General features: G+C 42.8%; 1 protein-coding gene across 1 annotated transcript; it reads left to right on the top strand.

The window, feature by feature from the left end:
- The first annotated feature begins 19792 nt into the window (after positions 1-19792).
- On the top strand, positions 19793-22782 carry LOC123153246 (uncharacterized). The gene is made up of 2 exons (XM_044572458.1): positions 19793-20805; positions 20904-22782. The coding sequence occupies exons 1-2, from the start codon at positions 19793-19795 to the stop codon at positions 22741-22743; spliced, it is 2853 nt and encodes a 950-aa protein (XP_044428393.1). The 3' UTR covers positions 22744-22782.
- Positions 22783-23192: the final 410 nt, after the last annotated feature.

The raw sequence follows: 23192 nt of genomic DNA, 5'->3' as shown, positions 1-23192 counted from the left end.
GATCGTCTCCTGCATCGGCGTCCATACCGTCAATGTCTTCGGAGTCGAAGTCGAGCATGTCGGTTAAATCATCGACAGTGGCTATGAAGTGGGTGGTGGGTGGGCTTTGAATTTCTTCATCATCCGCATCCCAACCTTGCCGACCATAGTCCGCCCAGGGCTCTCCTGACAAAGAGAGAGACTTTAGTGACTTTAGAATATCGCCAAAGGGCGAGTGCTGAAAGATGTCCGCGGCGGTGAACTCCATGATCGGCGCCCAATCGGGTTCGATCGGTCGGGGTGTGGAGGGCTCGGAGTCTGGAGAGGAGTTCGGCTCCTTGGAGTCACGGGCTTTGCAGAGAATAGGGCTGGTGTTCGGCTCGATCGTCGTAGAAATTGCAGCCCCCGAGGTGGTGTCTAACCACCCATCCTTGGTTGGTGTGATCGGCTCCGAGCTAGGGGTCGGAGCGGACACAGGTGCGGCCTCCAGGGCACTGTTCGGCGATAGAGCTAAATCATGCCCATCATGACAGTGTGGCGCGCTCGGCTGTGGCTCGAATCCGTCGAAGATCAAGTCTCCGCGGATGTTGGCCGTGTAGTTCAAACTTCCAAATCTGACCTGATGGCCAGGGCCGTAGCTTTCAATCTGCTCCAGATGACCAAGCGAATTGGCCCGCAATGCAAAGCCGCCGAATACGAAGATCTATCCGGGGAGAAAAGTCTCACCCTGGATCGCATCGCTGTTGATGATCGGAGAAGCCATCGGGCCTAAAAGTGATGACACAGAGGAACTCTCAATGAAAGCACCAATGTCGGTGTCAAAACTGGCGGATCTCGGGTAGGGGGTCCCGAACTGTGCGTCTAGGTCGGATGGTAACAGGAGGCAGGGGACACGATGTTTTACCCAGGTTCGAGCCCTCTTGATGGAGGTAAAACCCTACGTCCTGTTTGATTAATATTGATGATATGGGTAGTACAAGAGTAGATCTACCACGAGATCAGAGAGGCTAAACCCTAGAAGCTAGCCTATGGTATGATTGTTGTTCGTCCTACAGACTAAAACTCTCCGGTTTATATAGACATGGAGAGGGCTAGGTTTACACAGAGTCGGTTACAATGGTAGGAGATCTACATATCCGTATCGCCAAGCTTGCCTTCCACTCCAAGGAAAGTCCCTTCCGGACATGGGACGAAGTCTTCAATCTTGTATCTTCATAGTCCAGGAGTCCGGCCGAAGGTATAGTCCGGCCATCCGGACACCCCCTAATCCAGGACTCCCTCAGTGAGCATCAACGATGGCGGGAGCGCGGCAGTGGGCGGAGCTAGAGGCGAGCGCGGGCGGCAGTGGTGCTCCGGCCATGGTGAGCATCAACGACGGCGGGAGCACGGCAGTGGGCGGAGCTAGCGGCGAGCACGGGCGGCAGTGGTGCTCCGGCCATGGTGAGCATCAACAACGGCGGGAGCGCGGCAGTGGGCCGAGCTAGCGGGGCGTGGCTGGGCGCTGTTAGCAGCGGCGCCCGAGCAACAACAGTGCATCAGTAGGCAGGGGCGCTGTCACTTAACAGGGAGCAGGAGGAGGAGGAAGAAGGTCGCCGGTGCCACGGGCTGCCGCTGCTCACCGGCGTCGATGCGTCGGCACGGTGGTGCTGCCCGATGCACATAAGGTGCTTGTTGAAATGTTAAACCGAGAAGGAGGGGAGGAAGAAGAAGGTTTATGATGACGTGTGGGTCCCATTTGTCATAACGGTTAACTTCATGGTCAAAATAAACAGAGTTGACTTTGCTGCCGGTCCCGCATGTCATAAACAGGTTTAAAATCATAAAAACGTTCATAAACTCAACTTGGTAGTTTTTTGTCACGAAATTAGCACTAATCTGGAGTTTTTGGTCAGTTTTCAAAATGTGGTAGTTCTGTGGGACGGATACGTGAAATGTGGTAGTTTTTTGTCAATTACTCCACTGAGGGCGTCGAACTCCTCCGCAGCGACATGACCAAGGCCCTAAAGGATGTCACCGACGTCCTGACGGCGTTCAAAACAAAAATTAGCGATCTATCATAACAGCAGCGTGCACAAAACGTGGCCATCGTCAGGTTGGAGCGTGCCAGCCGTGGCGAGCCTTCCCTCAGCACGCCGCCACCCACTTAGGGTGTGTTTGGTAGGGTGCATGAGAGTAAAAGTTCTCTTCTCGACCCACTTTTGGGTGTTTGGTAGAGTGTATGAAGGGTGCATGAGTCCACACTAGCTCAACACAAATACACTAGGAGCATGCATGAGGAGAGCATGCATGAAGAGGGATGATGAGATGAGCATGCATGAAGAGGGAACAACTATGCTAAGATGAGAATGCAACCAAACACACCCTTAGCAGCTGCCCACGCCGGAGGCCAACTCACGTTGCAGGCTCCACTTGGTTTCATCGATGAGGGTCCACCCTGCCTTTACAAGCTCGACTTCCGTACCTACAATGGTGAAGGTGACCCTCAACCATGGTTGACTAGATGTAATTTGTTTTTCCTCAGCCAGCACACACCCAACACGAACAAGACCTGGTGGCGTCATCTATATCTATACTGCTATTAAAAAATCAAACATCAATCCCCCTAAAGCCACACAATAAACTGTACACGGGATTACCAGGACCCTCAAATCAAATTAACTTAAATACATCCAACCATTCATATTGCATCAATAGTCTGTTACCCAGATCAACGTCTCAGATCAGATGTTCTGCCAAACAGATGCGGTAGTCTGCCAATCCTTGTAGCGCTCCGCGTCCCCGATCCCCGCAACCCCGCTGGCAATTCCCAGATTGACTCCATCCAGAATCATGCCAGAAAAACGGATCCGAGAACCTTGCGCAGCCCCACCTTCCTTCCCCTCCTCCTGTGTGCTTCCTTCCCCATCGCCGTGAGTCGACCCGGCCTCTGGTCGTCGCCCGCGCTACCGCAAACCGCCGTCGACCTCCTCTGCTGGTAAGCTGCGCTCAGCGCCCTCCTCCTCCCTTCTTTCTCCATCTCCTCACTAATATCTCACCCTCTCTCCGTTCCGCGCTGCAGGACGCCATCGCCATGGAGCAAAGCTCTGTCAGACCTTCCCGACCAGATCGACGATGACGGCGGGCGGATCTGCACCCACTCCCACCCCACCCGCGCACCGTTCGTCGCCGGGCTTTCGGGCTTCGGGCTCGATTTCGGGCCGGGCTTTTGGGCTTCAGGCTCGGGCTTGAAAACAGGGAGTATTTCGGGCTTCGAGCTGGGCTCGGGCTTAAGAAGTGAAGGTCGGGCTTTTATAAGCCCGGCCTGAAACCTGGCCCGACGTTTGTCCGGGTTTAACATGGAGTGGTACGGTACCGCGGCGTCAACCCAACCCCACCACATTCACGCTTGCTCCATGCGGGAGCTTCTTGTCAGCCTCCTCACTGACTATGTTGACATCTTCATAGAGCCTCAGGGCCTGCCGCCGCCTCGCACTCACGACCATCACATCCGCTTGGTGCCTGGTACCGCACCGGTGGTTGTTCGACCATATCGCTACCTGGCTATCCAAAAAAACGAGCTCGTGAGACAGTCCGCGTGTTGGGAAACATAGTGGAAAACAGAAAAGATCACCCTACGATCACCCAGGAACAATATGAAGATGCATAACGGTTTGTGATCAATGATCCTTACCGACTCCCGGAGTGCAGCGGAAGTAGACTAGTCGATGTAGATTGTACTTGGAGTCCCTTGAACGTTGATGACAATCCCACGAACCGCCCACAAATGATCCCTCGAAAGGAAGACCGAAAGCATGGCTCCTTGATACGTCTCCATCGTATCTACTTTTCCAAACATTTTTGACCTTGTTTTGGACTCTAACTTGTATGATTTGAATGGAACTAACCCGGACTGACGCTGCTTTTAGCAGAATTGCCATGGTGTTATTTTTGTGCAGAAATAAAAGTTCTGGAATGACTTGAAACTTTACGGAGAATATTTTTGGAATATATAAAAAATACTCACGAAAGAATCAACACCAGGGGGCCCACACCGTGTCCACGAGGGTGGGGGGCGCGCCCCCTGTCTCGTGGGCCCCCTGAGGCTCCACTGACCTCAACTCCAACTCTATATATCCATGTTTGGGGACAAAAAAATCAGGGAGAAGGATTCATCACGTTTTACGATACGGAGCCGCCGCCAAGCCCTAATCTCTCTCAGGAGGGCTGATATGGAGTCTGTTCAGGGCTCCGGAGAGGGGAATCCGTCGCCATCGTCATCATCAACCTTCCTCCATCACCAATTTCATGATGCTCACTGCCGTGTGTGACTAATTTCATCGTAGGCTTGCTAGACGGTGATGGGTTGGATGAGATTTATCATGTAATCGAGTTAGTTTTGTTAGGGTTTGATCCCTAGTATCCAGTATGTTCTGAGATTGATGTTGCTATGACTTTGCTATGCTTAATGCTTATCACAAGGGCCCGAGTGGCATGATTTTAGATCTGAACATATTATGTTTTCATGAATATATGTGAGTTCTTCATCCTATTTTGCAAGTCAATAGTCACCTACTATGTGTTATGATCCGGTAACCCTGAAGTGACAATAATCGGGACCACTCCAGGTGATGACTATAGTTGGAGGAGTTCATGTATTCACTAAGTGTTAATGCTTTGTTCCGGTGCTCTATTAAAAGGAGGCCTTAATATCCCTTAGTTTCCGATAGGACCCCGCTGCCACGGGAGGGTATGACAAAAGATGCCATGCAAGTGCTTTTCCATAAGCACGTATGACTATATTCGGAATACATGCCTAAATTACATTGATGAAATGGAGCTAGTTCTGTGTCACCCTATGTTATAACTGTTGCATGAGGAATCGCATCCGACATAATTATCCATCACTGATCCATTGCCTATGAGCTTTTCACATATTGATCTTTGCATAGTTACTTTTCTGTTGCCACTGTTACAATCACCACAAAACCAATACTGTTACCTTTGCCACCGTTACCGCTACTTCCATATTACTTTGCTACAAAATACTTTTCTGCAGATATTAAGTCTTTCAGTTATGGTTGAATTGACAACTCAACTGTTAATACTTGAGAATATTCTTTGGGTCCCCTTGTGTCGAATCAATACATTTGGGTTGAATACTCTACCCTCGAAAACGGTTGCGATCCCTATAATTGTGGGTTATCAAGACTATTTTCTGGCGCCATTGCCAGGGAGCATAGCTCTATTCTTTGAGTCACTTGGAATTTATATCTGCTGATCACTATGAGGAACTTGAAAGATGAAAGAAACAAGATTTTTCCCTTAACTACGAGGGGAGGTAAGGAACTGTCATCTAGCTCTGCACTTGATTCACCTTCTGTTTTGAGTAAACTTGCGACACCTGCTCCCACTATTCATTCTGATATGTCGCATGTTATTGATGATTCCACTTCTTCTTTGCATGATGCTTATGATGAAACTACTTCTATGCTTGATAATACTGTGCCACTAGGTGAATTTCTTGATGAACAACTTGCAAGGGTTAGAGAGAATGAAATTATTGAAACTGATAATATTGATGAAAGTGATGATGAAGATTCTCCCCCTAGATATGAATTGCTTGTTGTGCCTGAGGGTTATGTTATGGATGAATAAACTGCTAGAGACTTTTTAGCTTGCAATGATAGATATGATCTTAAGAAACTGTTAGCTAAGCTGAAAGAAAAGTCTTTTAATGCTAGAATGAAATATGACCCTGCTTTTGCTACTTCACCTATCTGTATTTCCGATAAGGATTATGATTTCTCTGTCGACCCTGGGTTAATTACTTTGGTTGAATCTGATCCTTTTTATGGCTATGAATCTGAAACTATTGTGGCACATCTTACTAAATTAAATAATATGCCACCATGTTCACTAATGATGAGAAAACTCGCTATTACTTTATTCTTAAGTTGTTTTCGTTCTCATTAAAGGGTGATGCTAAAATATGGTTTAATTCTCTTGATCCTGGTTGTGTGCGTAGTCCCCAGGACATGATTTATTACTTCTTTGCTAAATATTTTCCCGCTCATAAGAAACAAGCTGCCTTAAGGGAAATATATAATTTTGTGCAAATTGAAGAAGAGAGTCTCCCACAAGCTTGGGGGGAGGCTTCTCCGATTACTTAATGCTTTGCCTGATCATCCTCTCAAGAAAAATGAAATACTTGATATATTTTATAATGGACTAACTGATGCTTCCAAAGACCACCTGGATAGTTGTGTTGGTTGTGTTTTCAGGGAAAGAATTGTTGATCAAGCTGAATTGCTATTGAATAATATGTTGAGTAATGAAAATGATTGGACACTTCCTGAACCAACTCCTAAGCCAACTCCGAAGAAAAGGGGTATTCTATTTCTCGGTCCTGAAGATATGCAAGAGGCAAAGAAATCTATGAAAGAAAAAGGTATTAAAGCTGAAGATGTTAAGAATTTACCACCTATTGAAGAAATACATGGTCTTGATAACCCGACACAGGTAGTAAAGGTAAATTCTCTCTATAGATTTAATGAAGGTGATATTCCTCGTAATAAGTCTGCTAGCCAATGCTTGGATGAGTTTGATAATTTTATTGTTAAACAAGAAAACTTCAATGCTTATGTTGGTAGAAAATTGAAACATAATGCCTATATGATTGAACACTTGAGTGATTATATGTCTAGAGTTAAAGGTGAACTTAAACTTATTAGTAAACATGCTTCTATGGTTACCACTCAAGTAGAAGAAGTACTTAAAGCTCAAAATGATTTGCTCGGTAAATTAAATAATAAGAAAAATGATAATGTTGTTAGAGTTGTGACTAGAGGGGGTAAAATGACTCGGGAACCTTTATCCTGAGGGCCACCATAAGAGAATTGAGCAAGAATCTCAGAGAACTAATGTTGACGCACCTAGTTCTTCTAAGAAGAAGAAAAAGAAAAATGATAGGACTTTGCATGCTTCTAATGAACATGTTGTTGACACACCTGAGAATCCCAATGATATTTCTATTTCTGATGCTGAAACACAATCTAGTAATGAACATGAACCTAATGATAATATTAATGATGATGTTCATGTTGATGCTCAACCTAGCGATAACAATGATGTAGAGATTGAACCTGGTGTTGATCTTGATAACCCACAATCAAAGAATCAACGTTATGATAAGAGAGACTTTGTTGCTAGGAAGCACGGTAAAGAAAGATAACCATGGGTTCAGAAACCCATGCCTTTTCCTCCTAAACCATCCAAGAAAAAGGATGATGAGGATTTTGAGCGCTTTGCTGAAATGATTAGACCTATCTTTTTGCGTATGTGTTTGACTGATATGCTTAAAATGAATCCTTATGCTAAGTATATGAAAGATATTGTCACAAATAAAAGAAAGATACCGGAAGCTGAAATTTCCACCATGCTTGCTAATTGTACTTTTAAGGGGGGAATACCTAAGAAACAAGGAGATCCAGGAGTACCAACTATACCATGCTCCATTAAAAGAAACTATGTTAAAACTACTTTATGTGATCTTGGAGCCGGTGTTAGTGTTATGACTGTCTCTTTATATCGTAGACTTGATGTGAATAAGTTGACACCTACTGAAATATCTTTGCAAATGGCTGATAAATCAACTGCTATATCTGTCGGTATTTGTGAGGATGTGCTTGTTGTTGTTGCAAACGTTAATATTTTAACGGACTTTGTTATTCTTGATATTCCCGAGGACGGTAGTATGTCTATTATTCTTGGTAGACACTTTTTGAATACTGCATGGGGCTGTTATTGATTGCAACAAAGGCAATGTCACTTTTCATGTTAATGGTAATGAGCAAATGGTACACTTTCCGAGGAAACAACCTCAAGTCCACAGTATCAATTCTATTAGAAAAATTCCAACGATTATTATTTGAGGTTTTGAATTTCCTCTTCCTACTGTCAAGAAGAAATATGATATTCTTATTGTTCGGGATGTGCATATCCCCGTTGAGGTAACTTAGTGTTATTCGAAAATTCTCTGGTTTCATGTTATTCGGAAAAAGTTTGTTAACAAGACTTGATCAACCTTGTTAGTGGATTCCTTTTGATGCGCATGAGATGGATGAAGTTAGAAAGCACAACTCTCTATACCCTCCTTTTACTTTCTGTTATTTAGATTAAATAAAGCACAAAAAATATTTTCTGTCTGTTTTCTGAATTATCCTTGCAATAAAAAATACCCCGAAAATAAAAGTTCTCCAAATGTCCTGAAAATTTTATATGATTTTTTCTAAAATATTTAAGAATACTTGGCACTAAGAACACACCAGGGGGGCACACCACCTGGCCACAAGGGTCCAGGGCGCGCCCACCCCCTGGGGTGTGCCCCCTGCCTCGTGGGCCCCACGTGGCCCCCTCCACTTATTCTTGCACCCACACACTTCGTCTTCCTCCAGAAAAAATCCTCCACCAGCTCAAACCCGAGTTCTAGCTCATCTTGCTGCCATTTTCGATCTCCTAGCTCAAAGCTCCATTCACAAAACTGCTTTGGGGGATTGTTCTTCGGTATGTGACTCCTCCAATGGTCCAATTAGTTTTTGTTCTAGTGCTTTATTTATTACAAATTTTTGCTGCTTAGGTGACCCTGTTCTTGAGCTTGCATGTCAAATTTATGTGGTCAAAAGTAGTTTTAATGCATGATATGGCCTCTAGGCACTTGTGGGAGTAGTTGCTATCAATCTTGTTGAGTTTGGTTCACTTTTATTCCGAGTCACTAAAAATTTCAGAAATTTTGCAGAAGAAATGATGAAAAGATTATTGAGGGGCTCTTCGAGACGAAGCTCGAAGGATAAGCAAAGTGAAGATAATAAGAAGCCCAAATATAATCTCCCTCGCACTGCGGAGGTTCGGCCGTGCTAATGGCCTTGTGATGAGTTCTGAAGAGCAGCCGGGATATATGAGGACTTTTATTATTTGGCTGAGAATACAGGCCTCATCGACTTCCTCCGCGACCAGCGCGAACAACATGTACCTCATTTTGCCAGAGGCCGTTCATGCATACTAGAGCCAGACACTAGCTCCAGAGCCTGAGCCGGAGCCACCCCTTGACCCTTATCGATAGTATGTTTATCAGTGGGATCCGAAGGAGATCGCCAACTAGTGGCACCCAGAGGACACTCCTCCGTACACCGGAGAGGGCAGCTTTGAGCCATGGCCCTAGACCAACTTAGGCCAAAAGCCTAAGCTTGGGGGAGTACGTATTTCTCACCGACATTACATTCATGTTCACACACTCATGCCAGTTGTCGGTGCTCATACTTTTTCATTGTACTATCCATGCTAGCTTAGTCCAATGCACGTGCACTATTATTATTATCCACGCCGTTCAGTCGTGCAAGTGAAAGGCAATAATGACGATATATGATGGACTGATTGAGATGAGAAAAGCTGGTATGAACTCGACCTATCTTGTTTTTTTGTAAATATGATTAGTTCATCGTTCCTGATTCAGCCTATTATGAATGAAACATGTTTGCAATAACAATTAGAGATTATAGTTGCTCATACCATGCTTAATTTGCTAGAAGTTTATAATGGTTTACCTTGCGTGCCAACATGCTATTAAAATGGTTGTGATGTGGTATGATAGGGTGGTATCCTCCTTTGAACGATTCGAGTGGCTTGACTTGGCACATGTTCACACATGTAGTTGAAACAAAATCAACATAGCCTCCACAATATTTATGTTCATGGTGAATTATATCCTACTCATGCTTGCACTCAGTGTTGATTAATTTTAATGCATGTTCATGACTGTTGTCGCTCTCTAGCTGGTTGCTTCCCAGTCTCTTTGTAGCCTTCACTTGTACTAAGCGGGAATACTGCTTGTGCATCCACTTCCATAAACCTCAAAAGTTATTCCATATGAGTCCACCATACCTTCCTACATGTGGTATCTACCTTCCGTTCCAAGTAAATTTGTATGTGCCAAACTCTAAACCTTCAAATGAAATTCTGTTTTGTATGCTCGAATAGCTCATGTATCAACTAGAGATGTCTATATCTTCCATGCTAGGTGGGTTATTCTCAAGAGGAGTGGACTCCGCTCCTCATTCACGAGAAAATGGCTGGTAACCGGGATGCCCAGTCCCATGCTTAAATTAAAATAATTGCAAACAAAACTCCCCCAGGATTGTTGTTAGTTGGAGGCACCCGTTGTTTCGGACAAGCCATGGATTGATGTATGTTGGTGGTAGGGGGGTATAAAATTTACCATTCTGCTTGGGAATCGCCTATAATGTGTGTAGCATGGAAAATATCGAGATCTGTCGGTTGTTATGTTGACAATGAAAGTATACCACTCAAAATGTTATTCCTCTCTATTTCAAAATCGAGCTCTGGCACCTCTACAAATCCCTGCTTCCCTCTGAGAAGGGCCTATCTATTTACTTTTATGTTGATTCATCACCCTATTATTAAAAAGCACCAGTTGGAGAGCACCACTGTCATTTGCATGTATTACTATTAGTTTACATTGAGTATGACTGTGACTGGATCTCTTTTACCATGAATTACAATGTTTATTCGGTCCGTGAACTTCAAAGGTACTCTGCATTTATGTTTTGCGGTCTTAGCAAGGGCTAGCGAGATACCATCTTGTTATACCATATTATGATTGTTTTGAGAAAGCATTGTCATCCGAGATTTACTATTATTGCTTGCTAGTTGATTATGCCATTGATATGAGTAAACATGAGACCTAAATGTTATTGTGAATATGGTTAGTTCATAATATTTGTTGAAAACTTGAATGCTGGCTTTTCATATTTACAACAACAAGATCAAACAATGTTTGTAAAAGTTTTTCTTTATCACTTTCAGTTTGTCAACTGAATTGCTTCAGGACAAGCAAAGGTTTAAGCTTGGGGGGTTGATACGTCTCCATCGTATCTACTTTTTCAAACACTTTTAACCTTGTTTTGGACTCTAACTTGCATGATTTGAATGGAACTAACCCGAAATGACGCTGTTTTTAGCAGAACTGCCATGGTGTTATTTTTGTGCAGAAATAAAAGTTTTCGGAATGACCTGAAACTTTATAAAGAATATTTTTGGAATATATAAAAAATACTGGTGAAAGAATCAACACCAGGGGGCCCACACCCTCTCCACGAGGGTGGGGGGCGCACCCACCCCCTGGGGCGCGCCCCTGCCTCGTGGGCCCCTCTGAAGCTCCACCGACCTCAACTCCAACTCTATATATTCATGTTCGGAGAGAAAAAAATCAGGGAGAAGGATTCATCGCGTTTTATGATACAGAGCCGCCGCCAAGCCCTAATCTCTCTCGGGAGAGCTGATCTGGAGTCCGTTCGGGGCTCCAGAGAGGGGAATCCATCGCCATCGTCATCATCAACCTTTCTCTATCACCAATTTCATGATGCTCACCGCCGTGCGTGAGTAATTCCATGGTAGGCTTGCTGGACGGTGATGGGTTGGATGAGATTTATCATGTAATCGAGTTAGTTTTGTTAGGGTTTGATCCCTAGTATCCAGTATGTTCTAAGATTGATGTTGCTATGACTTTGCTATGCTTAATGCTTATCACAAGGGCCCGAGTGGCATGATTTTAGATCTGAATCTATTATGTTTTCATGAATATATGTGAGTTCTTCATCCTATTTTGCAAGTCAATAGTCACCTACTATGTGTTATGATCCGGTAACCCCGAAGTGACAATAATCGGGACCACTCCAGGTGATGACTATAGTTGGAGGAGTTCATGTATTCACTAAGTGTTAATGCTTTGTTCCGGTGCTCTATTAAAAGGAGGCCTTAATATCCCTTAGTTTCTGATAGGACCCTGCTGCCACGGGAGGGTAGGACAAAAGATATCATGCAAGTTCTTTTCCATAAGCACGTATGCCTATATTCGAAATACGTGCCTACATTACATTGATGAACTGGACCTAGTTTTGTGTCACCCTATGTTATAACTGTTGCATGAGGAATCGCATTCGACATAATAATCAATCACTGATCCATTGCCTATAAGCTTTTCACATATTGATCTTTGCATAGTTACTTTTCCGTTGCCACTGTTACAATCACTACAAAACCAATACTGTTACCTTTGCCACCGTTACCGCTACTTCCATATTATTTTGCTACTAAATACTTTGCTACATATATTAAGTCTTTCAGGTACGGTTGAATTGACAACTCAGCTATTAATACTTGAGAATATTCTTTGGCTCCCCTTGTGTCGAATCAATAAATTTGGGTTGAATTATCTACCCTCGGAAACTGTTGTGATCCCCTATACTTGTGGGTTATCACCCCTCTACTTAGTTGCAAGCATACAGTCTTCATGATCCGGCAGTGCTTCGCCGTCCAGAGCTAATCATTGCCAGAGAATTAGAGGGAGGAGATTAGAAGCACATGCTACTTCTTGAGCTAGCGTTGATTTTTTTCCTTAAAAAGGAATGTGTGATGCAGCAAAGTAGTGATAAGTGTTTCCCTCGGTTAAGAACCAAGGTATCAATCCAGTAGGAGGCACAGGCAAGTCTCCAATATATGCACCTGCACAAATTAACAAACACTTGCACACAACGCGAAAAAGGGTTGTCAATCCCTTCACAGTCACTTGCAAGAGTGAGATCTAATAGAGATAGATATAAAAGATAAGTAAAAATTCTAAAAAATTAGGACAATCTAGGAAATTTGTATATCAATCTTGTGTAAAAAATTCAAGAATTTACCACGTTCCAGAAGCTCAGATCAATTCTGTTACTGGGCATAAAAGTTTTTGTTTTTCAGCAAAATCAAATCAACTATCACCATGACCATCCCAAAGGTCTTACTTGACACAAACACTAATTAAAACACTAAAACACAATTATTACAGAAGTAATATTGTGTAATTATTCAAGAATAGAAGCAAAAACAAAAAATACAAAATAAAGTTGGGTTGTTTCTCAACAAGCGCTATTGTTTAACTCCCCTAGCTAGGCATATTGCATAGATCTAGTTATTGTAATAGAAGTGAGGGAGATCATCCCAAGCTTTCTTTGTGGTAAGCAAAAATAATCAAAGGGGCTAAATTTATTAGGGTAAGGATCTATAAGATCAAGTTTGGGACGAGGAATAGGTTCCTCTTTTGGCCCTTTGTAATTTGTATAGCAAAATTATCATTGAGTTCAGAAATTTTATCAATCAAAACATTGGTAGGGACCTTCTTTCTTAGGTTTTCATTATAAGCGGCATAATCTGGAGATTGTAATCTCATAATTTCTTTTTGATTAAAAAGAATCTCCTCTATAGGAGGACAACCACCATTAATATTATAATGAGCAAATATTTCACCGGCTTCTTTCATGATGAACCTAAACTCGTGAGCTAGAAATATAGTGGTGACACGCTTAACGAAAGGATCATGAATATTGGAAAATTCTAGTGAAAGCCTTTGTATGCATGGATGCATGTGAACAAATTGTCTTTTAAGTTCAATTATAAGCAAAGATATTGCACTTGTAAAAGGCTATTGGTTTTATTAAGAATCGACCCTCCTAGCATAGATAACGTACCCATGCAAGTAAAAAAATCTGAAATAACCCCTTTTTCAATAATATTACCGCTACATATAGAGAGTTTTTTTAGTGTGCATAATAGTAGGTTCTTCTTCATTAGGATCATTATTAACAAAATCATCAAAGCTTCCCTTAAGATTATTTCTATCTTTTTCAACGACAACCTCCCCAGATTCAGACATTATGTCAAGAAATTAATCTAGCACACAAGCAAACAAAAAGCAAACGAAAAGATGAACGGAAAGAGGGCGAATAAAAAGGCAATTTTTTTTCTTTTCTGAAAACGTTTTAGAAGTGGGGGAGAGGAAAACGAGAGGCAAATGACAAATAATATAAGTGCAAAAGATGAGAGTTTATGATAGGTACTTGGTAGGCTTGATGTAGAACGTCACCGGCAACGGCACGAGAAATTCTTCCTACTACTTCTTGAGTTTGTGTTGATTTTCCTCTTGAAGAGGAAATGATGATGAAGCAAAGTAGAGATAAGTATTTCGCTCAGTTAAGAACCAATGTATCAATCCAGTAGGAGGCACAAACAAATCCTCAATATATGCACCTGCACAAACTAACAAACACTTGCACACAGTGGCGGAGCCACCTCCTGGCGACCCCGGGCAGCTGCTTGGGCTAGCCCAAAAAATTACTACTAAGCACTAGTGATAATCTATGGTTAGAAGAATTATTTCTTAGGGCAGGTGGCAGCTCACTCTGTCATAGTTCACTCATGCCCGGGCTGCATTTATGGGCTGGCTCCACCACTGCTTGCACACAACGCGAAAATGGGTTATCAATCCCTTCAAGGTCACTTGTGAATACATTCAAAGTACTCACCTGGCAAGTCATAGCAGATCCAGGAGAAGCCGTGCAAGGAGTTGATGTCGTTTGGTTCGTCGGGATCTAGGTCGTGTCCCGACAACTTGTGGAGTGGAGTCCCGCTACTTTGTTGTTCCGCTACCGAGTAGGAATTTTCCTTATCGTCGAGGCCCCCGAGATGTCTTCTAAATAATGTACATAAGTGTAGCTGCACCGTGTGTGCCGCTTAGCCTCAACTGTTATGTAATATCTTAACCTATGTATCCACAAGAGATCAATAAAACAAGTATATGTACCAAGTTGTTGTGTGTTATCAAAAGATTTGATCTCTATGCTAGTAATGCAAGGTAAATCGGTTGCTCTGAACTGGATGCCACAAATAAACAAAAAAAATCAAACCAAGGACGCATCATGCAGCTCCAGCAAAGGAGCGAGGATGCGCAACAACAGACTGGCCCAATACTGTACATACTCTCGCTTTAAGCGAGATATAAGGTTACCCGTCAAGGTTATTCTTTTTTTAAACATTAGTACAGACACAAGCGCTCATATACACGCACATACACTCACCTCTATGAACGCACGCATGCACACCCTACCCCTATGAACATCTTCGAAAGACTGAGCCGGCATATCATTTTGAGATTTATGAAATCACCGTAGGCACCTCGTCGTCGACGGAAACGTCTCCTCCCACTGAATGCGCATCGCCGAAAATCTTGAAATAAACTTAGAAATAAATGCAAGCACCGGGATTTAAACTCTGATGGGCTAAGGATACCACAATCCCTCTAACCATCCAACCACATATTGGTTCACGTCAAGGTTATTCTTCTTTAGACCTCTCGAGGCTTGTCCTATTTGGCGCGTATTCCACTGGATACATGGATACAAATCCAGTCCGTACCCCCTCCTGCGCTTTACCGTTAGGCACACTTTGGGCCGGCCCAATTAGTCCCCATCTGGTTTTGGAAAGGTTCTATAAACTGATCGGTGTTTTTAATTTTATTATTTGGTTTCTTTTCATCTTTGTTTTTCCCGTTAATTTGTCATTTTCATTTTTCCTATTAATTTTTCCTTTCCATTTTTCAATCTTCTTTTTTCTTTCTTTTAAATTTATATATTCTTTATTTTTGCAAACATCTTTTCAAATTCGTGAGAATTTTCTCAAATCAGGAATATTTGTTCGAATCATGAACTTTTTTGAATTCATAAATATTATTCATAATTTTTTTAACATATTTCAATTCATAAACATGTTTTACAAACTCGCAAAAAATTTCTAAACCGTTTTTTCAAATTTGTGGGCATTTTTTGAAATCATGAACGATTTTTAAAATCATCAATAATTTGAATTCGTGAATAATATTGAACATTATTCTAATTCACAAACATTTATAAAATGGTATACATTTTTCAAGTTACTGAACATTTTATTTAAATTCTGAATATTGTTTTGAAACTCTGCACATCTTTTCGAAAGTTGTGAACATTTATTTGAACCAGCAAACATTTTCTGAATTTGTGGAACAACTTTTGAAATTCACCATTATTTTTTTTTCTTTTGACGAACATTTCTTTTGAACATTTTTAGAATCAACGAATTATATTGAATAAATGAAATTTTTTCATGAACATTTTTTGAGTTTTCAAGCATCGGGCCAAATTTGCGAACATTGTGTAAATACGCAATAATGTTTTCAAAGGCAGGAAGAGTTTTTGATTTTCAGAACATTTTTAAAAACTGTGAACAGTTTTTGAACTTGCATTTTCTTGAAAAAATATCATGATTGTTTTGAATAGGCAAACATTTTATTATTTTTAAAATCTTTTTCTTTAAAATTCAGAATTTTGTTGAAATTTAAACTTTTTTGTAATCTTGAATTATTTTAAGAAGAAAAAACAGATAATATAAAATGCAAAAATGTAGCAAAATATAAAAACAAAAAATAATAATGAAAATGGGCATACCGCGCCTCATGGGGTGGTATTACTTCCCGTCGACATTTTTCTTAAAAAAATCTTTATATTGACATATGTATGGGTTTCCTCCTACTCTATTTTCGTTGATCAGGATGGTTTGTGTGTTGGCTCGGTTTTGCCTACACTTGTGTGTGGTATGCGTTTTTGAAACTCGTGATCATTTTTTAACGAATGAAGACTTTTAGTATTTGGGGAACAAATTTGAAATTCATGATCATTTTTTTTGTTTTGAAAAACCTTTTTTTAAATGCATGATTTTTTGTTCGAATTCATGAACATTTTCTGAAACAACGAATTTTATTGAATCAATGAACTTTTCTCATGAACATTGATGAACTTTTTTTGAGTTTGCAAACATTTAGTCAAATTCGCGAACGTTGTGTAAATACGAGGCCAGTTTTTTTCGAAATCATGAACATTTTTTGATTTTTGGAACATTAAAATGACCATGAACAGTTTTTGAATATGCATTTTTTAAATAAAAATCACAATTTTTTTGAATCTGCGAATATTTTATGATTTTTTTCGAAATCCATAATTACTTGAAATTTTAAAATTCTCTGTAATGTCGAATAATTAAAAAAACAGAAAAATCTAAAAATAAAAAATGGAAAAAAAATCTGAGATGAAAAAAGGGGGCATCCCACCCCACATGGGGTGGTATTCACTTCGCGTCGACATTTTTCTCAAAAAAGAAACTTTCTATCGACTATCTAGGAGTATTATCTACCCCTTGCAGAAATATCTGGTACTCCCCCCCCCCCCTAGGGTGCTCCCCGTGCTCCAAAAGTCAGTATCACATTTTTAAATGTTCAGAAAATTCTGAAAAAAAATCCAGCACGTTGACACAACATCAGAGTATGTTGTAAAAAAATTTGAAACATAGCTTGACAAACATAAATGAGGGGGGAGGGGGGGGGTATTCACTTCGCGTCGACATTTTTCTCAAAAAAGAAACTTTCTATTGACTATCTAGGAGTATTATCTACCCCTTGCGGAAATATCTGGTACTCCCACCCCTAGGGTGCTCCCCATGCTCCAAAACTCGGTAGCACATTTTTAAATGTTCAGAAAATTCTGAAAAAAATCCAACACGTTGACACAACATCAAAGTATGTTGTCAATTTTTTTTTGAAACATAGCTTGAGAAACATAAATGACATATTCGACAGTAAATAGTACACAACATAAGTTGGGCTTTGGATTAGGCCCATTATCACATTGATGTCCATTTTGTCATTTTTGTATCTCGAGCAATGTTTCGAATTTTGATTTGAATTTTTTGGACAACATACATTGATGTTGTGTCAATGTGTTGGATTTTTTTCAGAACTTTTCAAACGTTTTAAAATGTGCTACCAAGTTTGGAGCAACGGGAGCACCCGAGGGGTGGGAGTACCAGATATTTCCTTGAGGGGTAGATAATACTTGTAGATAGTCATAAGACAGGTATAATTCTTTTGCTAAAAAAAGACAGGCATAATTCTTTCCACCGTTGCATCGAGACGCAAGCTTTGCGTTTTATATGAGCAAAAAATCCTCTGAGATTCCAAGCCGTCGCTGTCTGCCACCATGTGCATATGCAGAAGGTAGGGCTTGAGCATTCACACCCCAAGTGGTTGTATCGGGAGCCAGATTCCGAACTTGAAAGTCAGAGCGACCAAAGAGGCAGGCTGTGCGTGCCAACATTTCCTTCTTTATTTTTTTGACCGGCCGTGTCAACATTTTTTCTTAATCAAGGGAATACGAACACTTTAAGCTGGCGAAATGTTAAAAACACAAATCTTAATGCCTGCTCGGTTTCTCTCCGCTCCCGCGACTCAGCTCCCGGAGCGGAGCAGGCTGCTGCCACTTTTTACGGAGCAGCTCAAAGTGAGCTCTGCAGCTCCACGGAGTGGAGAGATTCCAAACAGGGCCTTAATCTCACCCAGGGTAGATGTGCTATGCAGAGCAGAGCAGACATGCCCCAATTGCCAACTGTGCTCGGTCTGGCCTTTGGTCTGTAAAATATGTTCCCCACTGGTTGACTAATCCTCCTATCGCCATTAAACCATTACAAGGGTGATGGATTCTCAATCAGTGAGATCAGCCAATGGGTTTTAAAAATGAAAATTAGTAAGAAGAAGCACTATAATCTGCGTTTGAAATTGGAGACTTGCACAAGTTTTATAACAACTGGACAGCAATTAGTTCAGCTTCCATGGAAATCGGCAAGAGTTCATGCACCCAAACAAGTATCTGCTCGACAAGGGCCCACGCCGCCCTCTTCGGCATAGCGAGAGAAACGCAGGTGCCAGGTGTGTAACCATCTGAACCGATTACCATGTACCCCTACAAAGCCACAAAATGAGTAAATGTTTTCTGCATTACATGATTTCATCAGTGATACCATCAATACATGTAGAACATATCACATACTTTGCCAGATGTATACTATGGAAACACGACTTATTTCTTGTTTTCCAAACAGTCAAAACAGAGATGCCACCAATTGGCACAAACTTTCTCTCTTTCACAGCATAGCCCAACTCTGACAAAGATAAACAAGAGATGAAGGGACGTTAATTGTTATAGCCCCCACAAAACTCACTGAGTATCTATCCAAGGGGCAAGCAAATAATAGAAGATCTGTGGATTCATTAACTCCACAGAACTCACACGTTTCTGAGCCTTGGCAACCCCTGCTGTTAAGGTTGTGTTTAGTCCAAGTCTTATTCATCCTTAATTACCAGCCAAACACATAATTTGATTACCAGCCAAACACTGGCCGGACAGGAAAAACATAAAAACTATACAGCGGGAACTTGGAGGGGAAAATAGATCAAGAGCGGAGTTGCACATCTCCCGGTGGAGAGAGAATCAATGTTTTGGATTGAGAATATCAGGGCAAAGTAGGAAACAGATCAAAGGCCAGGTAAAAAATGGTTCAAACTCGTATTGATTCACCAAACCAACCATGTCACTTAACTCCAAACAACAGGGAAAACATGGGTACATTTTCAAGGGGACTCGTTAGCAAGGTCGTCGTCAAGCTAATCCAGAGCAGATGGCACATGCATGCTACATCAACAAGGGTTAGTCTAATCCCTAATTCACAAGTTGAACAGTATAAAACCTCCAAGTCACGTCTTCCAAAATATTCATGAATCATATACACTCAGTTTAGCATCATCGGTCTATTGACTATGCATATTCCGTCAAATTTAAAATCCTATGCCACAATTATCATTACGGAAGCTGATGCCTAAACAATTTTTTTTCTCAGTATCATTACGTTTTGCCTTGTCACCATGCTGACGAACAGCTGCGCAGCTAGCATTAGGCTCAACCGCTCAACCTCCGAGTTCCACTGTCATCAGATTAAACCGCTAGCGCTATATATCTGAGGGGGCTAGACACCATGTCTTTCACCAGAGTTGAGACTCGAGGTGCTATTTCCTGTAGACAACGAGCAAATGGTGCATCCAGAGCAAAGCAATGATGATAACCTCATGCTGGACCTGCGCAAGTACATCCTGGTGATGGCCATCCTGGCGGCGACGGTGACCTATGTCGCTGGGCTCAACCCGCCTGGAGGAGTCTGGCTGAGCAGCAAGGACGGCTACCTCATCGGCAACCAGATTCTTGTGGTGACGGACCACCCCCGGTACAACGCCTTCTTCTACAGCAACGGGGCCGCATTCATGGCGTCGGTCGTGGTAATCCTCCTCCTCCTCCTCGTGGAGCAGAGGGAGAATGCCGAAAAAGGCTCCTCGCCCCGCTTTATAGATAAAGCAATAACCACGCGGTGGTGGCAGAATCCCAAGCCGCTCATCCTCCTCGCGCTGAGGGTGGTCATGGCGCTGGACATGCTCGCGCTCATGGTGGCATACGCTGCAGGGGCCAGCCGTGGAATGGTCACAACTGTCTTCTCCTCCGTGCTGGTATCTGTTGTCTCCATCTATGCTGTGTTTCATATGATCAAGTATATCAGCGCAGGAAAACTGGAAGAAAATGCTGAAGCCAGTGGCGAGGATAAAAAACTTGAGCGGGCACGTCAGATTATGATGTTGTTTGCAATTTTTGCGGCAACAATAACCTACATGGCGGGGATGAGCCCCCCAGGTGGCTTCTGGCCGGATACCCAGGACAGCCACCGTGCCGGTGACCCGGTCCTGCTAGATGACCACTCACGCCGGTTTGTGGCCTTCTTCGTCTGCAACACCTTTGCATTCATCACATCCCTAGCTGCCATCATGCTACTTACAACCGTCACCAGCAAGCTCGAGGAGGGCTCTTACAAGAAGTGGTGCCACCATGCGCCATACGTGTGCGTAAACGTGGCATTGCTTGGCCTTTTCGTGGCCTACGCCATTGGGAGCTGCAGGAAGACTCGCTCTACCGTCTACTTATTCAGTCTGGTTCTCCCGGTTCTCATATACACCGTTCTCCAGTTCATGATCCAGAAATTCCTGGAGCAAATAAAAAGGTACCTGCCTGAATCAATTACTAGCTAGTATTACTATGGGTGTGTGTTCAATCGGCTTAATTATCTCATGATAAGAATTTCTCCAATCTGTATTGCAGACTTCTAGCATCATGTTTGATCGAGAACAATCTAAGATCATGCTGGGGCAGGAATGACAATGACCATGAGAAAGACAACCGGCTGAAGAAGGCCCATTCTCTCGTACTGCTACTTGCAACCCTTGCCACGACCATCACCTACCAAGCGGGGATGAACCCACCGGGTGGCTTCTGGCCCGACAACCGTGACGGGCACAAGGGAGGTGACCCGGTACTTGTAACCACGCATGCTAGACGCTACAGGGTGTTCTTCTACTGCAACTCGGTCGCCCTTGTGACTTCCGTAGTTGTCATCGTCATGGTCCTGAGCAAGCATGTGACATCAAGCGTCGTCCACAAGCGACACGCCCTGGAGGCTGCCATGATACTAGACCTGCTCAGCCTCATGGCTGCGTATGCAGTCGGCTGTTGCCGGGATGTAACCACCTCCCTCCACGTCATCGCTCTGGCTGGTGCAGTATTGGTCTACGTGGTGATCCACATCGTCTTCTTCACGCTAGATCCTAAGGTCAGGCCGGAGGAGGAGATGAACAAGAAACACAAGCTGCTGCTGCTGCTAGCCATCTTGGCCGCAACCATCACTTACCAAGCTGGGTTGACCCCACCTGGCGGCTTTTGGGGTGAGGACGACGGGTTTGGTCATAGAGCAGGTTATCCTGTCCTCTTGAGTAACTACCCTCGCCGTTACACAACGTTCTTCTACTGCAACGCCACGAGCTTTATGGCATCCATAGCCATGATCATCCTCCTTGTGAATCCGAACCTGTACACACCCGGCATAAATTGTTATGCACTCTATGTGTGTGCTCTGGCGGGCTTATTTGGCCTCGTGGGTGCCTATGTCGCAGGAAGCTCCCGGCATGTGCGGACATCCATCATTGTGGTTGCATTGGTTGCTGTGGTGTTCGTGTTTGTCATCTTACTGCTTATAGTGCTGAAGCAGAATAAAGATCCCAAGCCTACAAAGAGCCAGGTAGATGAAAAGGGCACAGAAGAAAAAAATATCCAGGAAGATGGAAAGGGTACAGAGGAAAAAATGATCCAGGAAGTTGAAAAGGGTACAGAAGAAAAAAATATCCAGGAAGATGAAGAGGGTACAGAAGAAAAAAAGATCCAGGAAGTTGAAGAGGGTACAGAAGAAAAAAAGATCCAGGAAGATGAAGAGGGTACAGAAGAAAAAAAGATCCAGGAAGATGAAGAGGGTACAGAAGAAAACAAGATCCAGGAAGTTGAAAAAGGTACAGAAGAAAAAAAGACTCAGGAAGAAAAAAAGCGTACTATTAAAGAAAAAAAAGAATACACCAAGGGAAAGTATTTGATGCTGGTGGGCATCTTAGTGGCGAGTGTCACCTATCAGGCCGGCCTTACTCCACCCGGCGGAGTGTGGCCGGACAGCAGCAATGGGCACACGGCTGGCGACTCGGTCCTGCATGACAGCAACAAGCACCGGTACCGTTTTTTTTTCTACAGCAACTCCATTTCCTTCCTAGCGTCGGCCATCGTCATCCTCCTACTCCTGCTGGACAAGCCACTGTTTTCGGAGAAGGGACTCCTAGGCATGAAGAGCAAGGAGCTGCTCCGAGTAGCGCAGTCTTCGGTTGTGCTGGCCTTGCTTGGCCTCCTTTGGGCATATGCCTCTGGCTGCAGCCGCGAGTGGGAGACATTTGGTTACATTGGCGCACTTGCCTTTGCCGTGCTGCTCTACATTGCCATCCATGTGGTACTATCGTGCCGTGACAAGAAAGACGAGTCTCCTGCCAAGCAATGCAATTGCAAATGCATATGTAAAGCCGGTGGAGGAGCACTGGAGGGAACTAAAGTTGGGGCTAACAATGTTTAGGGATCTTCTGCTCACATGTGTATCTCCTTTGTATGTACCTATGTGCTGAGTTGTTAATTGTTACTTCCCAAAAGCTTCTCTGTAACATTTTGGAATTGATCTTCTCGTTCAGATCCAAAATTCAGAATTTCTATCCTCGGGAAAAAGAGGACAAAAGAAAACTAACACCACGAAAGATACATACAGTTGTAATATGGTCTTTGAGTGAATAAAAAAATACATCAGTAGTGCAACCTGCGTGTAGTGCCCACATGCTGTGGACAAGACAACTGGAGCAAATATATCTGGTGCTTCATCAAGTATCAATTCCAGTCTGTAATGTAGGGCTACTCATAACAGTGGTGTATCTAGGAAATAACGATGGATTTGCATTCTTGTTAACCATAGATTCTCAAGGACATGTTTATGCAAATTCTTCACAAATATTTGTGACAAAAGGCAACTAGACA

This window comes from Triticum aestivum, chromosome 7A (genome assembly GCF_018294505.1).
Source record: "Triticum aestivum cultivar Chinese Spring chromosome 7A, IWGSC CS RefSeq v2.1, whole genome shotgun sequence".
NCBI classification, from domain to species: Eukaryota; Viridiplantae; Streptophyta; class Magnoliopsida; order Poales; family Poaceae; genus Triticum; species Triticum aestivum.
The sequence above is the reverse complement of the archived record's forward strand: the minus strand, read 5'-3'. Positions and strand labels throughout refer to the sequence as shown.